At 39.1% G+C, this 25,393-nt stretch overlaps 1 protein-coding gene across 3 annotated transcripts in view; it reads left to right on the top strand.

Moving 5' to 3' along the window:
- The window catches only part of dync2h1 (dynein cytoplasmic 2 heavy chain 1), a 133,803-nt gene that overhangs the window by 41,529 nt on the left and 66,881 nt on the right, over positions 1-25,393 (top strand). For 2 of the 3 annotated variants that reach the window (XM_030744320.1, XM_030744319.1), the window contains 23 exons: positions 1,092-1,194; positions 3,551-3,715; positions 4,888-5,012; positions 5,906-6,154; positions 6,496-6,604; positions 8,868-8,981; positions 9,428-9,570; positions 9,897-9,978; positions 11,301-11,455; positions 11,735-11,872; positions 13,190-13,303; positions 13,441-13,601; positions 14,021-14,144; positions 14,310-14,431; positions 14,754-14,840; positions 15,392-15,518; positions 16,532-16,673; positions 17,116-17,225; positions 17,521-17,541; positions 20,497-20,595; positions 21,244-21,367; positions 24,639-24,802; positions 25,001-25,120. In XM_030744320.1, coding sequence (XP_030600180.1) covers positions 1,092-1,194; positions 3,551-3,715; positions 4,888-5,012; positions 5,906-6,154; positions 6,496-6,604; positions 8,868-8,981; positions 9,428-9,570; positions 9,897-9,978; positions 11,301-11,455; positions 11,735-11,872; positions 13,190-13,303; positions 13,441-13,601; positions 14,021-14,144; positions 14,310-14,431; positions 14,754-14,840; positions 15,392-15,518; positions 16,532-16,673; positions 17,116-17,225; positions 17,521-17,541; positions 20,497-20,595; positions 21,244-21,367; positions 24,639-24,802; positions 25,001-25,120 — 2,898 coding nt within the window. The remainder of the gene's footprint in view (positions 1-1,091; positions 1,195-3,550; positions 3,716-4,887; positions 5,013-5,905; positions 6,155-6,495; positions 6,605-8,867; positions 8,982-9,427; positions 9,571-9,896; positions 9,979-11,300; positions 11,456-11,734; positions 11,873-13,189; positions 13,304-13,440; positions 13,602-14,020; positions 14,145-14,309; positions 14,432-14,753; positions 14,841-15,391; positions 15,519-16,531; positions 16,674-17,115; positions 17,226-17,520; positions 17,542-20,496; positions 20,596-21,243; positions 21,368-24,638; positions 24,803-25,000; positions 25,121-25,393) is intronic. The other variant, XM_030744321.1, reaches the window with a different exon arrangement.

Here is a 25,393-nt window from a genome sequence, read left to right as displayed (position 1 = left end):
GTACTGGTCACATATTCTCCAGTCTTTTCAAATTTACATAATTAACAAGTCTTAAAGGAAAAAAGTATATTACAGTTACAGACATTATATTACATGATACTCAGGAATGGGTCCATATGAATATTGAGATTTTGCTTTCATAATGAGAATGTTAGAAAAAAGAAATCTATTGTGTTCTTATTCAAGTTGATAGATGCTTCTTACTGTTACTCTTACTGTTATTGCAGTTGCAGATGTCAGATTACTAATTTCATTTGTGTACGCACTTAGGGGGAAGAAATATTTGTTCTGTTGGCATTTGATATCTGTAGCATGCCGCTTGATTATTAAAATTACATATACAGCCTAGTGATGGTGGAAATTTAGGTTATTTTTTTCAATCATGTCCTCTATATGCATAGCTAGTATGAGGTGGGTAGAATTGTGTAATAAAAAGTTTTCTTCACTAATTAAATTATACCCTATAGATATACACTCATGGCCACTGTATTAGGTACACAGCTTCTGAACTGCCTTAATTCATCATGGCACAGATTCAAATAGTGCTGGATTATTTTGGCCCATTTTGACATGATAATATCACACAGTTGCAGATTTCTGGGCTGCACATCTCCCATTCCACCATATCCCAAAGGTGGTCTAATGGATTGAGGTCTGGTGACTATAGAGGCTATTTGAGAACAGTGAACTCACTGTCAGGTTCAAGAAACCAGTTTCAGATGATTTGAGCTTTGTGACGTGGTGCATTATTCTGCTGGAAGCAGTCATCAGAAGATGAGTACAGTGGTCATAAAGGTCATCAGCAGTACTCAGAAGGGTTGTAGCAGTTTATACTAAGGGGTCTAAAGTATGCTAAGAAAATATCTGCCACACATTACATCTGTGCCACATTCAGAGTCACTTAAATCGCCCTTCTTCCTCATTCTGATTCTCGGGTTGAACTTCAACAGGTGGTCTTAATATGTAGATTTGCTGCAGTGTGATTGGCTGATGATATAATTGTGTTAAAATCAGTTTAACAGGTGTACCTAATAAAGTGTCTGTTGAGTGTCTATGTTAACACCTTTCTGTATTTTTTTCTTTCCTTTTAGGTAAAAGCCAAGTTCACAGTGGATGACCACAGCCACTATGTGTTTACACCTTGTATCCTCACAGAATGGGTTCTCAGCCTGCTGCGATATGACCTCACTGCAGGTAACCAAAATCAAGTGCAAGAATGCCGACATATGAATATGTATGGGTTTCTATGAGGGTAAATAACACTATCCAGGCTTCTCTGAGTTAAAGAACATGTAAAGAAAAATTAGGCCTTGTTTACTTTTGTAATGTGGGAACTGTCAGTGGTTTTGGCCCAACAACAGAAGGTTGAATTTAATGACCCACTGGTTTTCTACTAATATCTTTGATTACTCATTTTGCTGAGTAACATTAATAAATCAGTTTTAATGCCAGGATTAAAAACAAAGAACCCCAGATGGCTTAGTTACTCAGTGGTATTCTTTCAGCTCAACTTTTTCTTCTTTCTCTTGGCCCCTCTCTGGGTCCTCTCTCCTCTCTTTCCCCAATTCCTTTCTGTCATTCGTCTGTCTCTCACTCTTTCATCATCCTCTCCCTTTGCTGTCCTTTCATCTCTCCTTCTGTCACTCTTTCTCTCCTTCTGCAATGTGTTCCTGCTGTGATAGTGAGTCCAATCATTTATTTTAATTAAACACCTCAGCAGAGAAACTTCCCTTTTCCTATGCTCATCAGTTTTAACTTTCTTTCTTTTTTTTTTTTTTTTTTCCTTTTTGAATTTTCTGCCCGGTTTGCTGCTTACCTTCTTTTTGGTATGTAAAAACCTTCTTCTTTATATCTATTCTGTGGTGATTTATGTGTCTGTGGTGAGTTTGCATTTGAATATGATCCCCTAAGCAGGATTATGTATGTTTCCTAGCCTTTAGTTTTTAGGGTTTTACTTGCTATGGTTTAGAGCGGATGAATTGACACTGGTACTGGATCCTGACACAGATGTTGATATATCAGTTTCAGTAAATGAACTGGCCATTAAGTAAATACACTTTCAGTAAAAATGCTAAGCATAAGCTGTCACTGAGGTCATTTAAAAAAAACCTTTGCCATTATGGAGCCACAAAATAGCACTGCTAATTTTTTTTCAACTCATGGATGCAGTTCTGTATATACTCAGAAATGTACAAAGTCTAAACTAAAATTAGTTGCATTTTGTTTGTTCTTATGGTCATTGCTTTTATATTAAACGAACCAATATTTTAATTAATGTTAAGTTTCAAATCTTAATATCAGTACCTACCTCAAAAATCCAGAATAGGTGAGGATTTATTGCCTTATCTCTGGTGGCAAAATCACCACAAGTGGATTTTGGAAATTAAAAGCCATAGGCATAAAAAAAAAACCCAAAAAACGAAAACAACAACAACAAAAAAAACCCACACAAAATAACACGACAATTTTATATTAAAACATCTTTTCATGTTGTGGTTTTTACCAGGAAAACCCCAGATTATGAGCTCTGCCTGTGTTTGTCAGCATTTTCAGAATAACGTGAGACACTGTCGAAACTAACATTAAATGGGACCACAAATCTGGCTTGTCCCTCTAGTTCTCTCTTTTTAGCTGGTAGCACACTGCTGTTTCTCGGGGAAATTTATTACATATGTGTGACCCAGGGAGGTGGTTTTGTCATACCAAGTCATGCCAAAAACAGCCCTTTGACTCATATTAAACCCTGAAAATGTCTGTGTAAATTCTCAGTCATCCAGGTCATGGTGGTCTTAAGAGCTTGAAAAAAAAGGCCTAAAGGATTACGGACACTCTTTCGAGGATGCCAGTGTTCACATTTTGGACAGACTGTTTGAAAGAGGAATAAAAGAAACCATTTATGTCCATTGTGAATGACCGTCACTGAACAGAGGTGGTGGCTTACAACACCAACTGTCAGCCACATACAGTGGTTTTTAGATCCCTTCCCAGGCCCCTCAACCCCCACTCACACCTCACTTCCAGTGACCTCAATAGGTCTCACTGTGGTTTTGCCTGAAACCGCTGGTGGTAACGACCCACGCCTTTTTTCACAGCTTGGCTCACGGAAAGATGCACATGATCAACAGTGGCTCAGTGACCACCTCCAAAGGGGACAACCCCTACTAGGGTTTAATTACTTGGGACTCTCCACCTTTTCGTTTTAGGACTGAAGAAACCTCTTGGATGAGAGGTGAAACGTCTGGTGAAAGTCTAGTATCCTTTTTTTTTTTCAAGCCCTTAAACCCTGAGTAATATTGTGAATACTGTGAAACTAAATGCTAGGTTTCGACAGACTACAAAATTCTCATTGTGTATTTAATGTTGGTATAAAGTCACCTCAGTGTTTAAATTATCCTCTGTACTAAATGTCATGTAAAGGTTCTGATCAGGGAAAAAAATATCAAACAAAATCAATGCATTTTAATTTGTGTGTAAATATGTACAGGTCTATTTTTACACTCTGTTAAATATTAATTTTAAAATGTGTGTATGTCTGTTGTGTTCCCTTCAGCTCAATCTAATGTGACAGACAGCGTGTTGGAGGTGGTAGCATATGAGGCCAGGAGGCTCTTCAGAGACCGACTAGTTTCCTCCAAAGACCTTCACACCTTTGATAACATCCTCTCCTCCATCATACGGGGGGACTGGGGCTCTGATGCTCTAGATAACATGACTGGTATGAGATAGTTGTGCTCTTGGAGCTTTTTGACAGCTCTGCATATAGATTTGCATGTGGCGATATCGCTATTAATGGTCTGTTTGAATAATCTAAATTAATCTAGTTTTAATAATTAATTTTTTTCCATTTGATTTGATTGCATTCAATCATGTTTTTAACAAATTGTGTACTTCTTCACTGATTCAGAATATAATGCCAGAATACAACGCCACCAACAGGTCATAACGTGTGAGTTCTTCTGGATAATACCAGAATGACATCTAGTATCGTCTGTGGTGTACACAAGTTTCACTTTGGACACTTGGGAGTTTAAAAGATTGGAGTAAAAGATAAAACCTGACCCTACCCTTTCATAACAGCTCACTGTAGTAGTATTAGTAATATATACTGCATTTATTAATGCTCTTCACAGCAGCCTATGAACCTCTTGAAAAGAGGTAGTTATTGCTGGCATTCTTCATAAAAATAATACTGAAAAATGGCTTAATTACAAAGAGGTAGAATGATCAAGGCTACTTAATAAATACAGTACAATAACATATCTATACCCAAGTATCTTGAAAATGTTTTTTGAAAAGGATGCATGACCTTTTCATCACGTCATGTCAAGAACTCACTCAATAGAGGTTCGGAAGAGCTGAGGAGCCAATAACGTGCGTAGCTTTTAAATGCATTCTGCATTTTCTTGCAGCTTTCCTTGTATCCTTAGTGAGGAATGCCTCCTCCAAACTGTGGCCAGCTGCAAAACTGAATTTTGGAAACTCAAATTTCTTGTGCAGTTTACTTACTTTTAAAGGCACAAGCTAAATTTGGGAATATGATTAATATGATCACATGCAGTACCTATTTGTTTGTTTGACGACAACATTGTGCACAAACTACACAGCCTCTTTTCAGGAAATCTGATGGAGATGTGAATCATGGGCAAAGGAACAGCCCATTGAAGTTGATTGAAGATCTGGATCACTTTCTTTGAAATGACAAAATGGGCCATTTAGCCCTGATGGCAGATGCACTCACTTTACTTCTGTTTTTCATATACAGTTGATAGCTATAAGAACACTGTCTATGCAGTGCTTATATTTTTGTGTATTTTATCTTACTTTTGTAGGCAACCTCTCTATAATTTAACATTCCCACTAATAGTCTGTTATTTCCTGTGTGTGCAGATGGTTTCTATGTAACATGGGGAGCCTCTGAAGGGGCTGTGATTACTCCGGGCCAGTCTTTGCCTCCTCATGGCAAACAACTGGGGCGCCTGGACTCAGCTGACCTAAAACAAGTTATACAGAAGGTACGCAGTAAGAAACTGCTATTAGCCTTGCTGGATTAACTATGCACATAAAATGTTTTTACACAAGCGATACAGTAACTATGGGCATTTTCCCTTTGTTCTTTTTAGCTACAGTACTCCTTATGTGTAAATGTATTAATACAATAAACCATCAATATATTAAATAGAAGGGCACTCAGTAGAGTACATACCCCCCCCCCCCCCCCCCCCCCCCAAATTTTCTATGTACCGATACTACAGTGCAATGTTGTCATACTCAATCGTAAATAATTTTCAGCATTCTGGATCATTAGATCGGGAATCCTCCTTCGATCATGAACGTTTGCTCAGTGACGGGGGTCATGTTGCACCCTAATTCTTTTTAGAGGATTCTGACTTATCCTCATAAGTTTAGATGCAAATATGTGGTAATTTTTTTTTTTAACAAAATCCTGGATCCAGACCACCAAAATTTGGAAATCCATTCATAATTTTCCAGGTTATCTTTCTAACGGATAGATAGACAGAAAGACAAACGACGGAAAACATAACAGCCCTCCACCTATTGGTGGGTGAGGTAATAACGTTTTAAACAGGATAATCTGCCTTACCATTGCTATGATATTTTGTGGATTAAAGCTTAAAGTTTCTACCTAATTAAACATTTAAAAAGAAAGGATAGATTTTCTATGGGATGATGTGTTGTGGACATTTTGGTATTGTAGCTTTGCTTTACTCATTTATAAAATTGTTTTGTTTTTTGTTTTCTTTTTTTTTTTTTTTGGCTGCTGCTTTCATCTTCATGTCTCCCTCTGTGTTTGCATTTCTTTGTCTTTGTTTTCTTATTTTCACTTGATTGTATTTGCTGCTGTGTATCTCCTTCACCTGTGTGTTTATTCCTTGTCTTCCTCTAGGGAGTGGTGCTGTATAGTCGAGATAACAGAGAGCTGGATCTTCTCCTGTTCTGGGAAGTATGCGACTTTGTGTCCAGGGTAGAGCGGGTCCTAAGCAGACCTGGTGGCTCTCTTCTTTTGGCAGGGCGGAGCGGAGTGGGTCGGCACACAGCCACGTGCCTGGTGTCACACATGCATGGATACACATTGTTCACTCCCAAAATCTCCCGTGGTTATGCCCTTAAGCATTTTAACAATGATCTCAAGACGGTGAGTGGATTTCCTTCATAAAATTTTATCACCTTATCTGGTTCACTTTATACCTTAATAAATAGTAATTGAAGAATGCTGTTAGAGATAATCACACATTATGCATTAATCCTACAAACTGTACAGTTGTTTTCCCATGAATTCTCTCTCCATGAACTCTCTCTTTGTGTATGTTTTTTCAGATTGAATGTCACTTGTAATTACCATTAAACATTAACAATTATTGATAAAATGCCATGTTGATAGATGTCTCACTTAGTGCAGGTTTAATTATAAACTCTGTGATCTCAGCTGGTGACGTTCTGTTATATATTTGTGTTGATACTGTATACTTACTGTAGGTGATGCAGCTGGCTGGTCTGGAGGGCCAGCAGGTAGTTCTTCTATTAGAGGACTATCAGTTTGTCCACCCAGCTTTCTTAGAGATGGTGAACAGCCTGCTGTCATCAGGTGTGTATTGTGTTTATGTGCTTGCCTTATTTATATATTTATAAAAATATGAGTTTTGGGGACTAAAGAGGTTATAACTTAAGAGAAAATGTTGAAATTGTGATTTTCATGTTACATATCTGTAACAGTATTTGCTTTGTAAACATGTAAGTAGGTTGTGGTTTTTTTGACCTTTGGGTTTAGTCAGAACACAATTTTCTCCCTGTATCTAAATTTTATGCTAAGCTAACCACTCCCCACCCCCAGCATCATTTTGAGGAGACAGATTTTAATGGTTGTTCATTCATTTTGTTCATCATGTGTATCCATTCAGGCCCATAAATATTTGGACAGTAACAGTTTTTCTAATTTTACCTCTGTACACCACCACAGTCAATTTTGAATCAGTCAGTACATGATTCAAGTGACTTTCAGCTCTAATTCAAGGGGTTTACCAAAAGTATTGCATTAACCTTTTAGGAATTACAACCATTTTTAAAAGTAATTGAACAAACAACCATAATTTCAAATATAAAAATTGTATTTAATACATGGATGAAAATTCTTTGCAGTTAATGATTGCTTGAAGTCTAGAACCCATGGACATCACCAGGTGCTGCGTTTCCTCCCTTGAGGCGGCCTTTACTGCAGACACTTTAACTGCTTGTTTGTGGGTTCCTCTGCTTTCAGTTTTGTCTTAAGTAACTGAAAAGCTGCTTTGTTGGGTTAAGATGAGGTGACTGACTTGGCCATTGAAGAAGATCCCATTACTTTCCCTTGAGAAACTCTTGGGCTCCTTTTGCTGTATACTTGGGGTCGTTATCCATTGTGAAATGCTCTCCAATCAGTTATGCACTATTTGGCTGAATCTTAGTGGAGAGTGTGGCCCTGTACACTTCAGTATTCACATCAGCACTCACATCATCAACAAACAGTAGGCCCGGGTTCCACTGGCAGCCATAACACTGCCTCCACCATGTTTCGTGAAGGCATCTCTTGATTGGAGACACTCTTTCTGTCAAGGTTGGCTGTGTGGCAGGCAGAGTGTGGGCCCAAAATGCAGGACTCCGGAGACAGGAATGCAAATTAAAGAAGGCAGCTTTAATGCTGAAGACTTCCCAAAGTACAGGATACACAATGATGCAGAGGTGGAGGCAGGGTTTCACAATGCAAAAACACAGAACAGACAGTACACACAGCATGAGGGAGAGCATGACAAAGCACAAAGGAAGACTGAGACAAACAGGTGGGAGCACAGCTGAAGATGACAAGACAGGGGAAGTAGAACTGAACCCAAAACACACGAGACAAGAGTCTATCACAACAAAACAGGAAACAACGAACAGTGAGACCAATGCACAAACAGCTGAACTTGACACAAAGACACACCTGACTTCATGCTAAGGACAGAGACGAGACTAAGTCAGACACAGAAACAGTATAAGTATAATCAATCAAAATTAGGAAAACCCTTAAATATCCCCCAAACTCAAAAACCCTTGGTCCAAGACCCAGGGACCATGACATGTACCTCTTTCACAGTGTTCTTGACTTGGAGAGATGTTGTGAAGGGGTTCTTTGGTAAGAGAATTCACTTGCCAAAGAATTCTGTCATCATCCACTTTAGTTGTTTTCTGTGATCTTTCAGACCTCTTATTGCTGTGGAGCTGGTCAGTGTATCCTTTATAAGAATGTACCAGTTGATTTGTTTATTTGGCCATTGTGGATTTGCTGTCTCTAATGAAGGTCTCCTTCACTTGGATTCACATCTCTCTGGCCTCAGATTGAGAGTTTCAGTGAAGAATTAAGTAAGTTCAGCATTGAACCAGGTCCAGTTCTTTTATTTGGTTGATTTGTCATGGCCATGAGAGTGCTTGTCAATCAACTCTCCAGTTACTTCTGAGGCTCTGAAAATGAGGGATATGTGGAAAAATGGCTGCAATAATAATGAATACTTTTGTTAAACCTCTTGAATAAAACCTGAATGTCTGTACTTCCATCATATCTTTACTGTACATCCTCCCTTCCTCCCTCCCCTGCTGATCTAAAACCTACTGTTGTGACATACACTGGCAAAATTACAAAACTTTGTGTCACTGTCCAAATATGTCTGTACCTGACTGTAACTCTTGGAAGGAAAGCGAACACGTGTGTCTCCTAAAATGACATACTATTCATGTTTGTGTTTGAATATAGACTGTATAGCTTTTTTTGTAAAAATAATTTTATATTCTAAGGTTGTAGGTATGTTGTAGTTCTAATGTGTCCTTGGGACATGTTTCAGGTGAAGTTCCAGGTCTTTATACCCCTGAAGAACTGGAGCCGCTCCTCTCATCGCTCAAAGATGCTGCTTCCCAGGATGGCTTCACCGGACCACTCTACAACTATTTCTCTCACAGTCAGTACTGTGTATTTACTGACAGCATGGTCCTCCCCTCTCTCTCTCTGTTGTTCATTATTTCTTCATTAGGCCCTCTCCTCACTATTGTACGTGTCAGTTTTTTTTTTTTTTTTACAAAAATTGTTTTATCGGTTCTTCTCTTTGATTGTATCTTACTGTGTTTTTCTGCTTCCCTGCTGTGTACTGTTGTCTGTACTGTACAAATGGTGCAGTGTCACAGAGGTTGCTGCTAGTGAATCAAATCAATAACTATTATTGGCAAAGTAAACCCACTAAAGAGCTTCCTCCTCACCTTTTCTGTCCAACTCTGCTGGGTCCAAGTTGAAAGAGATGCTATCAGTGACAAATACTCATGCCTGTCTTCACATTGTCCCACACCGTGTCCGTATTTCTTCAACATTTCCTGATGAATTCCCTTTATCATTTTCTAATATCCCACTCAGGAATCCAGCAGAACCTCCATATTGTTCTGATCATGGACTGCTCCAACTCAAACTTCACTATCAACTGTGAGAGCAACCCAGCTTTTTACCGCAAGTGTTCTGTCGAGTGGATGGAAGGATGGTCTGAAGGCAGCATGAAAAAGGTTAATATTAGAACAACAAGATCAAACTTTAAATCATCATAAATCTCACACTATGCGTTGAGGATGCAGATTTGCAGCGCATAGTCCAGTCAACATTTTAAAGACAGACCTGTATAGTTAGCTAGAGCATACTTGTATGCTCTCGAGCCCTATTGCATTAGCCCTAAAAATTGAAAACTTAACTTCTGCATACAGTTTAACTACACAATTTAAAACTGCACATATTATTTTTAAAAAGCAGGAATTTTTGCTGTCATGTTTATGCACACATCAGTTCTTTATTGCCAAATTTTCCAACCTGGTAAACGTAACCTTTTTCTTGTAAGATTCCTGAGCTGTTGTTAGCAAAAACTGAACAGGGAGGGGAGGAGAACGAAAGCGAAAGGGGCAGCAAGAGGGGAAGCTCAGGTAAGCACATGTACATTAAGCCACACTCAATGAATAGTTGATGAGCTCAGTGGATGGATTCATGTGTGATCAATGACTGAATGACTGCTTGTATTGTAATTAGTTTGTTTGTTTTATCCCTGTCATTTTCCTGCTTAATTACCCTTCACTTCAGTGGGCTTAGTTGATTTTTATTTTTATTTTTTTGGTTTATTTTCCTTCTTATCATCAGATAATTTCATTCTGTATTAAAAAAAATTGTCAGATAGTTGGTGAATATGCAGATACAGATTTGCGTGCATGAGAAGCTTTCACCTTTACAATTTGAGTAACTTTAAAATGGGTGCGATAACAAAGTGCATTCGAGCCATTTTATAGAACTAATGCATGCGCCATGCCACAGTATGGCCTGTTTGTGCTCTTGGCAGACTGAGATGCTTAATCACATTGAGAAAGGTGGAAAAAAAAAAAAAAAAGAACTGGTAGAGATTTGTCACACTTAAATGTTTCAGATAATCAAAAGAAAAGTGATTAAACAAAGATATCAGACCTACAACCAGCTCTTCATGCTGTAAAAACCCTCCAGTGTGGCTGAATTAAAACAATTCTGCAAACAAAAGTGGGCCGGAATTCGTCCACAGCGATGTGAAAGACTCATCGACAGCTATTGCAAATGCTTGATTGCAGTTCTTGCTGCCAAGGGTGGCACAACCAGTTATTAGGTTTAGGGGGGAATTACTTTTTCACATAGGGTCCCGTTTTTCCCTTAAACCATCATTTAAAAACTGCATTTTGTATTTACCTGGATTATCTTTGTCTAATATTAAAATTTGTTTGATGATGTGAAGTATGTAAGTGTGACAAATATGAAAAAAAAAAGCAAAGAAATCATGGAAGGGGGCAAATACTTTTTCATGGTACTGTGTCATATGTATCACAATATTCAAGTGTTGTGGATATAACTTAGATATTCTTGTAAAATTTAAATGACTTGATGCCTTTAAAAGGTGCTACGGGTGCATAAATGCTATTAGCTTGATTGCAGGTGTTTGCTAGGCAACATGATGTTGTCATAGTATCTGATATAGATAAGAGTCTTCAGGGGCCTAAAACTGGAGGACAGACAGATAATTTGTTAAGATCACAAAATATAAAATGTGTGACATTTACATTCATTAACAGGAGATAAATTAAGATGAATTTGAAGCTTATTAGACATATTTACTGGCTTTATATTTTTAGTTTTTACATGTTTATTGTAATGAGAACAATGTCATATTTTCTTTTGCTGTTTGTGTATCTTCTTCTTTTTTTTTTTTTTTTTTTTAACCTGTGACTCTCAGGAGGTTCTGGGCTGTGCCAGTTGTTCTTGATGGTCCATGAGTCATGTCGTGAACATGGTGCAACACCTAGCAAGTACATGGCCTTTCTGCATGTTTACAAAGCGCTATACAACAGGAAGCAAAAGCAGCTTACTACAAGACAGCAACATCTGCAGGTATAATTACAGGTGTACCGTGTGGTACGTAATTATAAATGGTACTGCCGTGTTATATGAGTTTTGATCTTGCACCCATCCTATATAGTATTTTATTGCAAGTTGTACTTTGACGCTCAGATTTGAAAGAAAATAATAATTTTTAAAAAGTTGTTGGTAAACATTGCCAGTGAGAAGTCCAGCGAATCTATAAAAGTTCACGTGTCCACAGATGAAACAACACAACTGAACTGAAAGATTTGAACATTACTTTTACAGTAATATGTGTTATGCCTACAGGCAGGCGTGTCTAAGCTGAACGAAGCTAAAACATTGGTTGATGAACTAAAGAGGCGGGCTGCAGAGCAGAGTGAACTCCTGAGGACTAAACAACAGGAGGCAGATTCTGCACTGCAAGAAATCACAACTTCCATGCAGGTGTGTATGTTTGTGCTGCTAGTTTATGTATTGTATGTTTGTGACTGTGTGTGAGTTTGTCTCTGTGTGTGTAGATAAATGTGGGACTCAGTAGCAAGCAGGACAGTAGTTCTACAGGGCTTCATGTCTCTTCCAAATTATATCCATCCTCTTCTCTTCTCTTCTCTTCTCTTCTCTTCTCTTCTCTTCTCTTCTCTTCAGCTTCTTGTCTTTGCCTCTTTTTCATCTATAGTGTATTCACACAAGAAACTTTCTGCCTTTCCCATGGCGATATCCTCCCTGCTGTGAAGACACTATTTATTTAGTTAGTTTGTGTATGTATGCGTATCTGTTTGTTTTGTGACTTTCCTTTCATTCTCATCTCCTGATACCCCCATTTCCATTTCCTCCTGCTGGGTCTGTCTCGAGGATGGATGGTTGGATGGATAGATGTGTGGAGGAGAAAAAAAGGAGATGAACCTTGTTCATTAGTTACGATATCCTTCTATCTTTCACTCTGTGGGGATTGGGCTTGTTGAGTTAGAGGGAGGGAGGAAGAAAGGAGAGAAGAGAAACAAAAAAATAAAAATAAAGAACTGTCAGAGGAGTCAGTTTTGCAGTGCAATAATTAAGAAGTAGACTCATCCCTTTTGGTCTGTAGTAGCTATGTCGCCTGTGGGGATGGAGACAGCAGGGAAGGAAAAATGAGGAACACTGGAACAATGATGGGAAGAGTGTAAACAAAATAGTTGGAAGAGTGACTGAGGCTTGGTGAAGATGGAAATATGAAGATGAAGCAGAGAGCAGGATTAAGGAAAGTGGAGCAGAAATAAGGAATGTGTGAGATATATAGCAAGGGGCTGAGCCTTGACCAGCCTGGACTATGGAGGAATTAGAGGGATGGGGAGGGAATTTTATCACATCAGATTTGGATGAAAATCTGATGTGATAAAATTTTCAGGCACAAAGAGGTCAGAGAGAGGAGGCGTGGAGAAATGGTGCTGCCAAACATTCATCCTCAGTATCTCACTGTTCCTTCATTTACTGTACAGATTCAGATTTAGATGTATGTTTACACTGTTCTGCCTCAGATCTGAGAGTGAGGCAGTTTCAATCCTCTGTATGTCCTGCACATATTTGGAACTGACAATAAAAGAACTTTGACTTTTGACTTTGACTTTCTTAAATGGATCCTATAGGTGTAAGATAAAATACAGATGACAGCCCAATTATAAATTCAGTTGCTAAACGTCTGATTGAGGCAGGGTTGTATCTCCAGATTAGACCTTTTTTTCTAACTTAAGTACAGGGTATAAACCATTTTTTGGGCTTTTGCAGAATGCCAGTGACCAGAAGACTGAGATGGAAAAAATAAAGGGGAAAATGGCTCAAGAAGTGTCCAAGATTGAAGAGCGAAAAGCCAAAATAGACGATGAGCTGAAAGAAGTACAGGTAAGTTGTCTGGTGCCTGTTATTGTGAGCATGCCCATTTCTGTCAGTTACTAGAAAACAACCCCCTTTCAAGGATCGCAGTCCCCATTGTGCTTATCCTTCACGTACTTGTGTATCTCTCCCCTGCTGCCCTCTAGCCTTTGGTAGATGAAGCAAAGCGTGCAGTTGGAAACATCAAGCCTGAAGCGCTGTCTGAGATCCGCTCCCTCCGCATGCCTCCCGATGTCATCAGAGACATCCTGGAGGGGGTACTGAGGCTGATGGGCATCTTTGACACCTCCTGGGTCAGCATGAAGAGGTGTGAGGAAATGGATGGGAAGAATGTGTAAAAGGATGGGTAGGAAGATGAAGACTTACGCTGCTGGGAGTAATTAAATTGATGAGGATCTTCAACACCTCTTGGGTTACCAAAAAAGAGGCATTAGGAGGTGATGGGGTGTTAAGGGATGGGTGGGAAACGAGGAAGAGAAGGGAAGGGCAAACAAAGCCTTTCTGCACCGCTAATGAGTGAGCGTAGTTTTGTGTGTGTGTGTGTGTTGGGGGGGGCACTGTTCATGCTTAATTAGGAATTTTTAAAAAGTCTCATTTTTGGCTTGAATTAACATTCAGCTCTCCACTTTACTGGTTAATTTTAGCGCTCTGTGATGATCACTTCTGTACTTGGCTTTACTTCTATGTAATGTTGATCTCACACACAAAAACTGCTCTCTTCTTTAGCTTTCTGGCCAAGCGTGGTGTGAGGGAGGACATAGCTACATTTGAAGCCAGGAACATCACTCCTGAGATTCGCCAGAGTGTGGAAGAGCTACTCAACAGGAACAAGGCCTCTTTTGACCCTAAGGTCTGCTAGCAATAGTAGCAGAATCAGAATTAGATGTGCTGTTGGAGGATATTATTACCTCTTGAGGTTTTTTTTTTTTTTTTTTTTTTTTTCTTTTTTTTTTGCTTGTATTCTAAAGAAGTTATTGTGCCTGTTGATTTGTAATGCTGTTGTTGTTGCATTCAGAATGCAAAGCGTGCAAGTGCAGCAGCTGCTCCCCTGGCTGCCTGGGTCAAAGCCAATGTCCAATACTCCCTCGTCCTAGAGAGGATAGAGCCACTGGAAAGGGAGCAGGCTGGACTTCTGGAGTAGGAATGCACACAAACACCATTCCATAAAACACTGAAGATGATTTAGATTGTGTTTTTCAAATTGTAATAGGCTGTATGTTTTTTATTTCATCTATAAATGAAACAAGTTGAAGTTTCATGAAGCACTTTTCATACAGATTATGAGCTTGTAAGCAAACTTATGATCATTGGCTTCAGCTGTTTCTAATCAACTACCTTTCACTCACTTTCTCTGAGTTATACATTCACTAAATGATGCATACAATAATGCTGTTCATGATAAATGTAAATGTGTGTGTGTGTGTGTGTGTGTGTGTGTGTGTGTGTTCTATGTGTCCAGAAACCTCAGGAAAACTGAGAGTAGGAAGAATAAACTAGAGGACCAGCTCAGCACTGTTGGAGCCAAAGTCAATGAGCTGAAAGAGAAGTATGCGTCCTTCTTACAACAGTTAATTCTTCTTTATAGTATAGTCTGTATTTTGCTTGTGTAAACATCTTGTGATGTTAAATGTAGAACTGTTGATTTGTTCATGCGATGATGAGGCACCTAAATAGCATCATCCAGAACAACAAAATGGGCAGACATTTATCAGCCTGTGTTTATCAGGTCAAAGTACAACAAAGATGAATGTCACACTTCATGCAAGTGTCAGTGAGCTCCCATCAGAATCAGAATCAGGTTTATTTTGGCCAAGTATGTTTACACACACAAGGAATTTGGTTTGCTCTCTCTGGTGCTCTGTGCTCTTCGGCCTTCAAATTTCTTCCTTTTCATCCATGCTCATACAATGATTCCATCCTTCCCACATTGTCACAACCGTAGATACACATTTTCACTATCTATCTATTTTTGCTTTCAGTGTCATGGAGGAAGCTGCACCTGTTATATTTATAATGCACCTTATATGTCTCAGGTCAATATTGCATTACATTTCTCTACTTTCTGATGGTTTTTCTTGCTTCTTACTTTCTCTACAGGTTTCAGTGTCACACCGCAGAGGCAGCTAAGTTGGAGGCTGAGGTGTCAAAAGCTCAGGACACGATCACTGCTGCCCAACAGCTCATATCACAGCTGGATGGAGAACACACGCGGTGGAATGCACAGGTAGTTTGATGTATGGGTGTGTTGATATATGTATTGGTGTGGGAGGTTATACACATTTACTCAAAAAGAGGTTCATTTACCATGTAAGCGCAACAGGAGCCGCGAGTGTCTAAGAGGGCAGTGTGTGTGTGTGTGTATGTGCATGACAGGGGGATGGATCCTGCTGTCTTGGGTCCCTTCTGGCTGTTTTTACTCCTCTCCACAGCATCTGTCTGCACCTTAATTAAAACACTCAATCTCTTCCTGACATACTCGCTCGTACACACACACCCACGGTCTCACTGCCTCCCTCAAGGACTACACCAGAGAGCCAGTTTACTCTCTACTCACGTATTACCATATACTCTCGCATGTGCACACATACACTCACACACTTCATCCCTAACTCTTTTTAACACTACAGTAGCTGTAGGTCACTATACATTAATGCCTCTAAGCTGTTTTAGTGTTTCACAGCAAGGGAGAACCAATGAGTCAGGTGTACACAGCTACAAAGTAAGTGAAACAGATGCAAGTTTTAAGTGGGATGTATTAATACAGTAGACCAGAGATCTCAAGGTCATGAAAAACTGCAACCTCAGATGTGGATATAAGGGGGGGGGGGGGGGGGGGTGTTAGCAATTAAGCCTGATGTGTAAGTATTTTCCAGAGATGTGCGGGTGCATCCGCGTTCCCCTGACATGCTATTAAAATACCTCAAAGGAATCCTGATGAACTTGGAAGTCTTTACAGCTGTGTCAGTAACATCAACGCATAATGGCAAGTGTGCTCCAAGTCCTGCAGTTGTAGGATTTTCTTGTCTAGTTAAACATTTTCCCCCATCATTTTGTGTTTTTGCTCGTGTTCAGGATTAAAGAGTCATGATTAGAAAAACAAAACTCATGTTCTGTGTACCTGGGTCTTATTAGCAGCAGGAATGCTTTTCTCACATCCGTGCCTTTTGTCCTAATGCTGACCTTCCTTCTAATGTCATTATTTTTCATACTTTGTTTACCTACCTGTATTCATCCTAGATGTCTGAGATAAAGAATGAGTTGGATACGCTCCCTGTTAGGGCGTTGCTTGCTGCAGCCTTTATCACCTACCTATCTGCAGCTTCTGAAGACCGTAGACGACACTGTCTGGACACATGGATGGCTCAGTCTGGACTACAGAGTAAATATATCACTGGTTCCTACAACACACTAGCACCAGCATATGCCAAGGCTACCCACACACAACATAATGCACACTGCTATTGCATATGGTACTTATGCACTTTCCAGCTCCGGGGTCTTCTCAAAGAGTTTGTTCACCATAAATAAAGGGTATTTTTTGCAATTATAATGATGTTTAGCTTTAATCCCTGATTCAAGAAGCATCACAGCACTTGATAATCTTGTTTTGTAGTATTAAATATGTTTTAGTGGTAATACATCAATAATTAAAACCTCAGTAACTGATCCCCTCTTATGTTCAAGTACATTTAGTGATATTCTACATGAAAGTGTGAAATGCAGTGCCCTAAAAGCACTGATTATTATCTCAATGATATTTGACTAAGGAATTGTGAAAAATTTTTTTTAAAAAGCATGTGCGTTTTTATTGCATGTTTCAGAGTTTGACTTGCGGTCATTCCTGTGCTCGGAGAGTGAACAGTTGATCTGGAAGAGCCAAGGGCTGCCATCAGATGACCTCTCAATGGAGAATGCGCTGGTTATACTGCAGGTTAGACAAATACTTCAAATCTGCCTCTTCAACATGACTCAGGGATTTATGTTTAAGAAATTTAAGCACTAATTTCTCTCTCTTTTTACCTAGTTTATATAAGGCTGTTGTTAGTGCTATTTAATGTCATTCTATAATGCATTGTATAAGTTCATTAAAAGGACATCAGAGTACAATACCAAAACAACATTTACATGTAACAAAAAAAGTCTACATGTATCAAAAATTGTGCCCTTGTTGTCATACATCTGTGTTCCATTTCCCTTTGTGTTGTTTTTGCCATTGCCACCTCCAGATCAATGCACTCAAATTGCAGGTAAGAAGTTGCTCCATCATTCATCCTCACAGCTCTTTTCATACCTAGTTTAGTTGTTTTGTTGTTAAGTTGTTGTTAGTTAGTTGTGTGTTTCTCTTTCATGTTTCTGTTTACCTTCATACCAGTCAGAGACCTATACATGTGCTGGTCAGTTTATTAGGTACACCAAACTAGTACCAAGTTGGACCCCTTTTGCCTTCAGAACTGCCTTAATTCTTCATGGCACAGATTTAACAAGGTGCTGGGCCCTTCTGGCATGATAGCATGATGAAGGTGCTGCAGATTTCATTTCTGCACATCCATAATGCAAATCTCCCATTCCAGCACATCTGAAAGGTGGACAATTGGACAGGGATGTTGTGATCCATTTGAGCACAGTGAGCTCAGTGTCATGTTCAAGAACCCAGTTTGAGGTGATCTGAGCTTTGTGACATGGCAGGTTAGCCTGCTGGAAGAACCATTGATACATGGCAGGATGGATCCATGTTTTCCAATAGTTTACACCAAATTGTGATGCTACCATCTGACTGTTGCAGCAGAAATCAAGGTTCATTGAACAAGGCAACGTTTTTCCAAACTTCTATTGTGCAGTTTTGATAAGTCCTTTGCAAATTGTAACCTCCTGTTCTTAGCAGAAGTGCCACCTAGTGTGGTCTTCTGCTGCTGTAGCCCATGTGCTTCAAGGTTCAGTGTATTGTACCTTCAGAGATGCTCATCTGAATACCTTGGTTGAAATAAATAATAAATGTGAGTTATTGTTGCCTTCCTGTCAGCACCAAGCAGTCTGTTCACCCCTTTGGTTCTCTGGCATCAAGAGAACTGCCACGCCTTCTGTTTTTCAGACCATTCTATTTTCACCTTAGGGATGGCTGTTTGGGAAAATCAGCAATTTGAGTCAGACCAGCCTGTATGGCACCAACAACCATGCTACACTGAAAGTCACTTCTTTCCCATTCAGAAGGTCATTCAGAAGGACTATGTCTACATGCATAAATGCATTGAGTTGCATGCTCAAACACACATGAATGCGCGCGCACACACACACACACACACACACACACACACACACACACACACACACACACACACACACACACACACACACACACATATACATATACATAGACAGTGCTCAAAAAATTAAAGGAACACTTTGACAACACATCAAATCTCATAGGGAAAAAAATCATGCTGGATATCACTACTGATATGGACTGGGTAATATATTAGAAATGAAAGGATGCCAAATCACTTGATGGAAATTAAAATGATCAACCTACAGATGGCTGAATTCAAAGACACCCCAAAGATCAAAGTGAGAAAAAAAAATGCAGCACAGTAGTCCATTTTGCTGAAATTTCATTGCAGGAACTCAAAATGGTACTCAGTAGTTTATATGGCTCTCATGTGCTTGTAAGCATGCTGAAAATGTGCTGTTGCCTAGCCTGTAGAGGTCTGTGTGTCCCTCCATGGATATGCCTCCCCAGACCATCGAGACCCTTTCTCGTCTGTCACACGCGCTCAAGGTGAACCTGTTCTCATCTTTGGAAAGCACTCTCCTAAAGTAACTGCTTGTCTCCTGTAGACGTAGCAAACCTTCTGGCAATGACACGTATTGATGCACCATCATGGAGGAGTTGGACTACCACGCTACCAGTAGAGACTAGAAGTTGATTAATACCAACTGATTGAAACTGATTAACACCCCCTTTGCTACTTAACTGACCAGATCAATACCCCAAAAGGTTAATTCACTTAATGCTATACTCTAAAGTTTTTCTGTGGAGAAATGTGGAAAAAGTCAGCACTCACTTGCCAAAAATGCCTCTTTCTGTGCCAAACAGTTATTATTATTATTCGTAAAAAGACAGCTCTTATGGCCTATACATTCATTGCAAAGCAAATTCTCTCCCTGGCAGGTCTCCCATGCATTTTCAATACTTGCAATGCATTTCTGATTGTAGAATGTTTAGTATCCATCCATCCATCCATCCATCCATCCATCCATCCATTCACTTCCGCTTATCCTGTTCAGGGTCGTGGGGGGGCTGGAGCCTATCCCAGCTGTCATAGGGCATGAGGCAGGTTACACCCTGTACAGGTTGCCAGCCTGTCGCAGGGCCAACACAGAAAGATAGACAACCGTCCACACTCACATTCACACTCATGGGCAATTTAGAGTAGCCAGTTAACCTAACCCCAGTAAGTGCATGTCTTTGGACTGTGGGAGGAAACCGGAGTACCCGGAGGAAACCCACACAGACACGGGGAGCACATGCAAACTCCACAGAGAGAGAGAGACAGGCCCGGGCCAAGGTAGAACCTGGGCCTTCCAGATGGTATTCTAACTGTGAGGCAGCAGTGCTAAACACTGTGCCACCATGATGCCCAGAATGTTTAGTATGCACGGTAAAATTTTGGCGTTCTTGGGAACATTAAATGGTCTGCTATATGGCTAAATGAGCTGCATCTACTTGTGGGTAAATTGGCAGTGGTTTGATATCCAAGACTTGTAGATGACTTTGTCATAGTAACATGACTTATTTCAACTCATTTGTCCAGCTCATGAGCATTTGCACACATTTTTTCTAAAGGCCTTAGAGAGCTCTTTATACTGTGGCATCAAGATGCCGCACACTTCAGTCATTCTCTCTCACTGTGTGTGTGTGTGTGTGTGTGTGTGTGTGTGTGTGTGTGTGTGTGTGTGTGTGTGTGTGTGTGTGTGTGTCTCTCTATCTCACACACACACACACACACACAGTGAGAGAGAGACTCCTGTACCTGGTATAGGAAGTTGGTGTTGATTGATAAGTATGGCAGTACTGTGACAGGGCTAAACTACATGCAAACACACATACATATCCTTTTTCTCATTGAGTTGTGTGCTTTATAAGTAAAGCTATCCTAAAACAACTTCAGCTGAAATGCACTACTTTCTCATTGTTCCTTACTCAGAGTGTTGCCTGTCCATTCCTGATCGACCCATCATCCCGAGCTACAGAGTGGCTATGCACTCATCTCAAGCAGCACAGATTAGAGGTTATCAACCAGCAGGTAAAGACACACAATCACATGTATTGCACAGTGGAGGGTCATTAATCTGTTAGATTTTGCATACTCCTTTACACACACTGGTGATGTGCTTAGTTTAAATCAAGTAACCCCCGTTCTAACCCATTTTTCTTCTTCAAAGTTTTCCATTAAACATTCTTGACTGATCTGTTTCTTCTTGTCTAGTGAATCCAAGTTTATTGTGTCCATTAAAATACAGTCATTTAGGAGCTAGCATTAACCATACCTTACCTTACGCCTCACTTGGTCCAAGTAATGATTTTAGCAAATAATTATGATTATATTAATTCTCTATAATTCATTACTTAATTACTACATATTAATTACAACATTATCATCATTAAGTACACTCAAAACAATAATTTAATTATTGTTTTTATATTTAAATGTTGTTTTACTTTAAAAACTTTTAAAAACTCTAATTCTTAGTACTTAGTTTATAAATGTTACTTTTAGAGTGAAAATATATTTATTTAACTGGTAACTGTTTAATTATTTTCTTATTGTTTTGTACAGTAATAGTACTACTATTACTATAATTACTCTTCCTTCCACCAGCTGTGTTTCCAGTCAGCTCTAAAATTTCACATAATCTCTTACTACTGGGTGTCTGTGTGCGTTTCTCTATAGGATAATAACTTCATGACATCCCTAGAGCTGGCAGTCAGATTTGGAAAAACCCTTATCATCCAAGAGATGGATGGAGTTGAACCTGTGCTCTATCCGCTGCTGAGGAGAGACCTCATAGCACAGGGTATACACACACACACACACACACACACACACACACACACACACACACACACACACACACACACACACACACACACACACACACACACACACAAGCACAGACACCAATTTCATACAAAGTTGGGCTGAAGAACTCTTTTGGGCATAATTCATAGGCTTAAGCAACCTTAGGTTGCTGACTCCTCACCTCTATCCAGGGGCTACTTTTCTGCAGCGTAGTGAAATCCCATTCTGAGGGATATTGCCTGAAAGTTTAATTAACCAATCCTGACTAGTGCATTGGGCCATCACAGGACTCCTTCTCACTCTCAGAAGCCTTACTCTGTAAAATATTAAGTAAATCAAATGGTTAATTATCGACTATTCAGGCTTTATTTTGTATTCGCTCAAGACCTTTCCACAATAGCTATGTACAGTCATAGTAAAAAGAAAGCACACCTGCTGCCAGTTCAAAGGTTTTTTTTTTAATATCAGGACATAAAAAGAATATCTAGTCCTTATCATATTTTAAATTAGGGAAATACAAACCAAGGTGAATTACACTGTGCCATTAGTTATTTAGGAAAATCTAAGCCAAAATGCAGATGCAGTGTTTGAAAAACTAAGTATGTCCCATGACTCAATGGCTAGTAGAACCACCTTTGGCAGCAATAACTTTAAGTGAATGCCTTCTCTATGTACCTAACTCAAAAGATGAACCAGTAAAGAACCAATTAAAAACCCCTTCACAAAAACAAGATCATCTGTTCCCATTTCTTTAGCTGAATCTATGAAAAATGCTAAAGATAACAGTTTAACAGGCATAAAATCATATTTTTGCACCAACAAGGTGTTTCTTAAAGAGCTATTAGCTGAAAACCTGGCATGTCTGTACATGGTGGGAGGTGTGTCCTTAAGAAAACTGGGAAACTGGAAAGTTGATCACAAAAGAAGAACTGGCAGGCCTAAAGAAAAAAAAAAAAAAACTGCTTAAAGCAAATGAATAGCATCCTAGTCACATTCTTAAGAAACAGGAAAAATCCAGCAGTGACCTGATAAAGATACAGAAATGTATCATACAATTTTGATCTCCCATAAAACACCATCTGATTGGGGATACCTTCAATTTTTAGCAAAGTATCCTTGGGCAAGATACTGAACCCAGAGTTGTTCTCTGATGCGACCGTCAGAGTATGAATGTGTGTGAATGTTAGCTAGAAAGCACTTAGCCACAGAAAGAAGTGGTTGTATGAATGTGTGTGTGAATAAGTGAATGAAGCATGTTATACAAAGTGCTTTGAGTGCTCAAAGAAGAGTAGAAAAGCGCTATATAAGAACCAGTCCATTTACCATTTAGCAAGTGAGGGGTGGCTCGAGTCTTGGGTTTTCTTCAGTTTCTCTGAGCACTGCATGGTCTGACCTTGGGTTGAATTTGCTGGGACTTGATCTTCCTAGTCCTGGGAAGATCAGCATCTGTTGTGAATGTTTTCCAATTTTGAATTATTTTTTTCACTGTAGAATTATGGACTTCAATTTCCCTTCCCAGATTAATGCACAGCATTAATTGCAGTTGCAGTTGCTTTGTCATTGCCCATCATTTACTCCTGGCATTGTGTTAAAACACACCTGACCTGCAAAAACCTTTGCTTTTATAGATGTGCTCACAATTGCAGATGATTAGTTAATCAAGTGAATTTGATTAGCAGCAATTGGCTGCTGCTTATACTATCAATTCCTATTGGAGCAGTAAGAGTGTGCTTAGTTTTTTACATACTGCTTCTGCATTTTGGTTCAATTTATCTTAAATAAATAATAACAATGTGTAATACAACATATTTTGTAGTTTTTCTGAGGTTGTATTTATCTAATTTTAAGACCTACCAAGGACCAGATGATTTTTATTATATCCTGTCTCAAGTCTCATATTTTCAGTAGTATGTCTTAATGTTAGTGATATTAATAACTTGCCTCTGCTTTAGTTTTTTTTCTTTTAAACAGTCTTTGTGCCATTTCCATTATGTTGAGCGTACAGTAAAGTGATCATTTTAGTTATATTTTAAGGAGTTAATGAGGATGTTGTGGGGGAGCAGTACAAATGAAAAAGAAAAGTGTGAACAAAGGAGACGATAGATAAATAACAATAACTGAAAAAAAGAAACCAGATTTGCTTCATTATCACTCTTTGGTACATAAGATGTAATTGCTTTCTATCTGTCAGTTCCCATTATTTGTACAATCACAGAAATAGACCTTTCAGGTAAAGAGTGGTAGTTTCTCAGTAGGAGCTCACTTATTGATTTTCCTTGAATTACCCAGTCTTTGTTCCTTGCCTTTTAGAAAGAATGAGAGTGCTAGGAGACTGAGCAAATTAGACTGTTGAATTTCGATTTTTTTTTTTTTTTGTATATATGAGAATCCAATACTGTAGATCCTAGAGCTGTCATATTCATTTTTCTACAAGTGCATGCAGATGTCACACGCATACATAAGAAACATGTATGTACCAGACATGAATAACATAACTCTGATTCACACAGGGGATAGCCTGTCCACTTACTTATAGGATGTAGCTCTTCATATATGTATTATTTGCATACTGTATGTACATACTGTGTTATTAACATGCTTACTGAATTATACATAGCAGAACACTGCCAGTTCATAGTCCTCAAAATTCCATAATGGTGGTTGTTTTAACCACTGAATATTTCAGACAGCTCAAAAACTTTGCAGTTCTTGGATATTAAAATTTTCTATACTAAAAAAAAACATGCTCTGTAGTGCTGTGGTCATTCTATTTTATGGATGAATACTCTTTGAAATTGTCTTATAAAATTGAAAGGAAAAAAAAAGCCCAAAATACAGCCTGGATTCATACATGACTGATTTTGAAGGGTCTTATATAACCAGTTATACTTCAGTTTCTCGTTTTAGATAACTGCATACTAATCACATAAAAAAAAACAGAAGTTGAAAACATACCTGTAAAAATTAAGGGTGATTCATAAGGCTCTGAATCATCCAGGGAGAGGCGGTTGGCTATTTGAAGCTGAATTGGAGAGAGCGGGGGCAGAAACAGTATGCGAAAGGGCAAGTTATCCACTTAAAAGTGATGTTGAACAAGAAATAAAAAAAGTGCTGAGACAAAGCCATGACAGTTCTGCACTACGGACATTTAGACGACAGAAAGGGAAGAAAGTAGAGGGAGAAAAGTAAAAGGACCAAAAAAATAGGATAAAGCAGCCACTAGAGATCTATGTTATAAGTCCATATGTGTCTATGCTGATGTGCAGGTCCTAGATATGTGGTCCAGATAGGAGACAAGGTTATTGATTACAATGAGGAGTTCCGTCTCTTCCTGGCAACAAGGAATCCCAGTCCCTTCATCCCTCCTGATGCCGTCTCAGTGGTTACCGAGGTCAACTTCACTACAACCAGGGCAGGTTTGCGGGGACAGGTAACCCACGTAACCCGCACTAACACACAAACCCATATACAATTTACAATGTTAGTAGTTTAAAATGTGTTTAATGAGCACAATCCATGTGAGGTAAGGACTTTTACAGTTATTAATACAAATGCATGGGGTATTTTCTTTATGTTGTCATCACACTGTGTCTCCATTTGGCTGTTTATTTGTGTGTCTGTATGTTAGCTGCTAGCATTGACCATCCAGCAAGAAAAGCCAGAACTGGAGACTGAGAAAACGAAGCTACTGCAACAAGAGGAGGACAAGAAGATACAGCTGGCTCAGCTGGAAGAATCACTATTGGAGGTACTCAAGCTAACATATACTATGAGAGCAATATAGAGGATTAAAAAGTTATCAAGGTATGCTGCATACAGTTGTGTCTGTAAGTATAATATAGCATTACTACTCCTTTTTTAAAAATAAAAAGTTATTAATTAAGCATTTAATCAATACCCAAAAAATGCAGTAATTTTTGATGAAAGCCCCTGAATAAAGCAGCAAGTCTACACTTCAGTTGTGTCTTGATGCTTTATGCCAATTCCACTGTGATGGCACACAGAGGCCAATTTGGGATTA

Source organism: Archocentrus centrarchus, chromosome 13 (assembly GCF_007364275.1).
Source record: "Archocentrus centrarchus isolate MPI-CPG fArcCen1 chromosome 13, fArcCen1, whole genome shotgun sequence".
In the NCBI taxonomy this organism is placed as follows: Eukaryota; Metazoa; Chordata; class Actinopteri; order Cichliformes; family Cichlidae; genus Archocentrus; species Archocentrus centrarchus.
The sequence above is the reverse complement of the archived record's forward strand: the minus strand, read 5'-3'. Positions and strand labels throughout refer to the sequence as shown.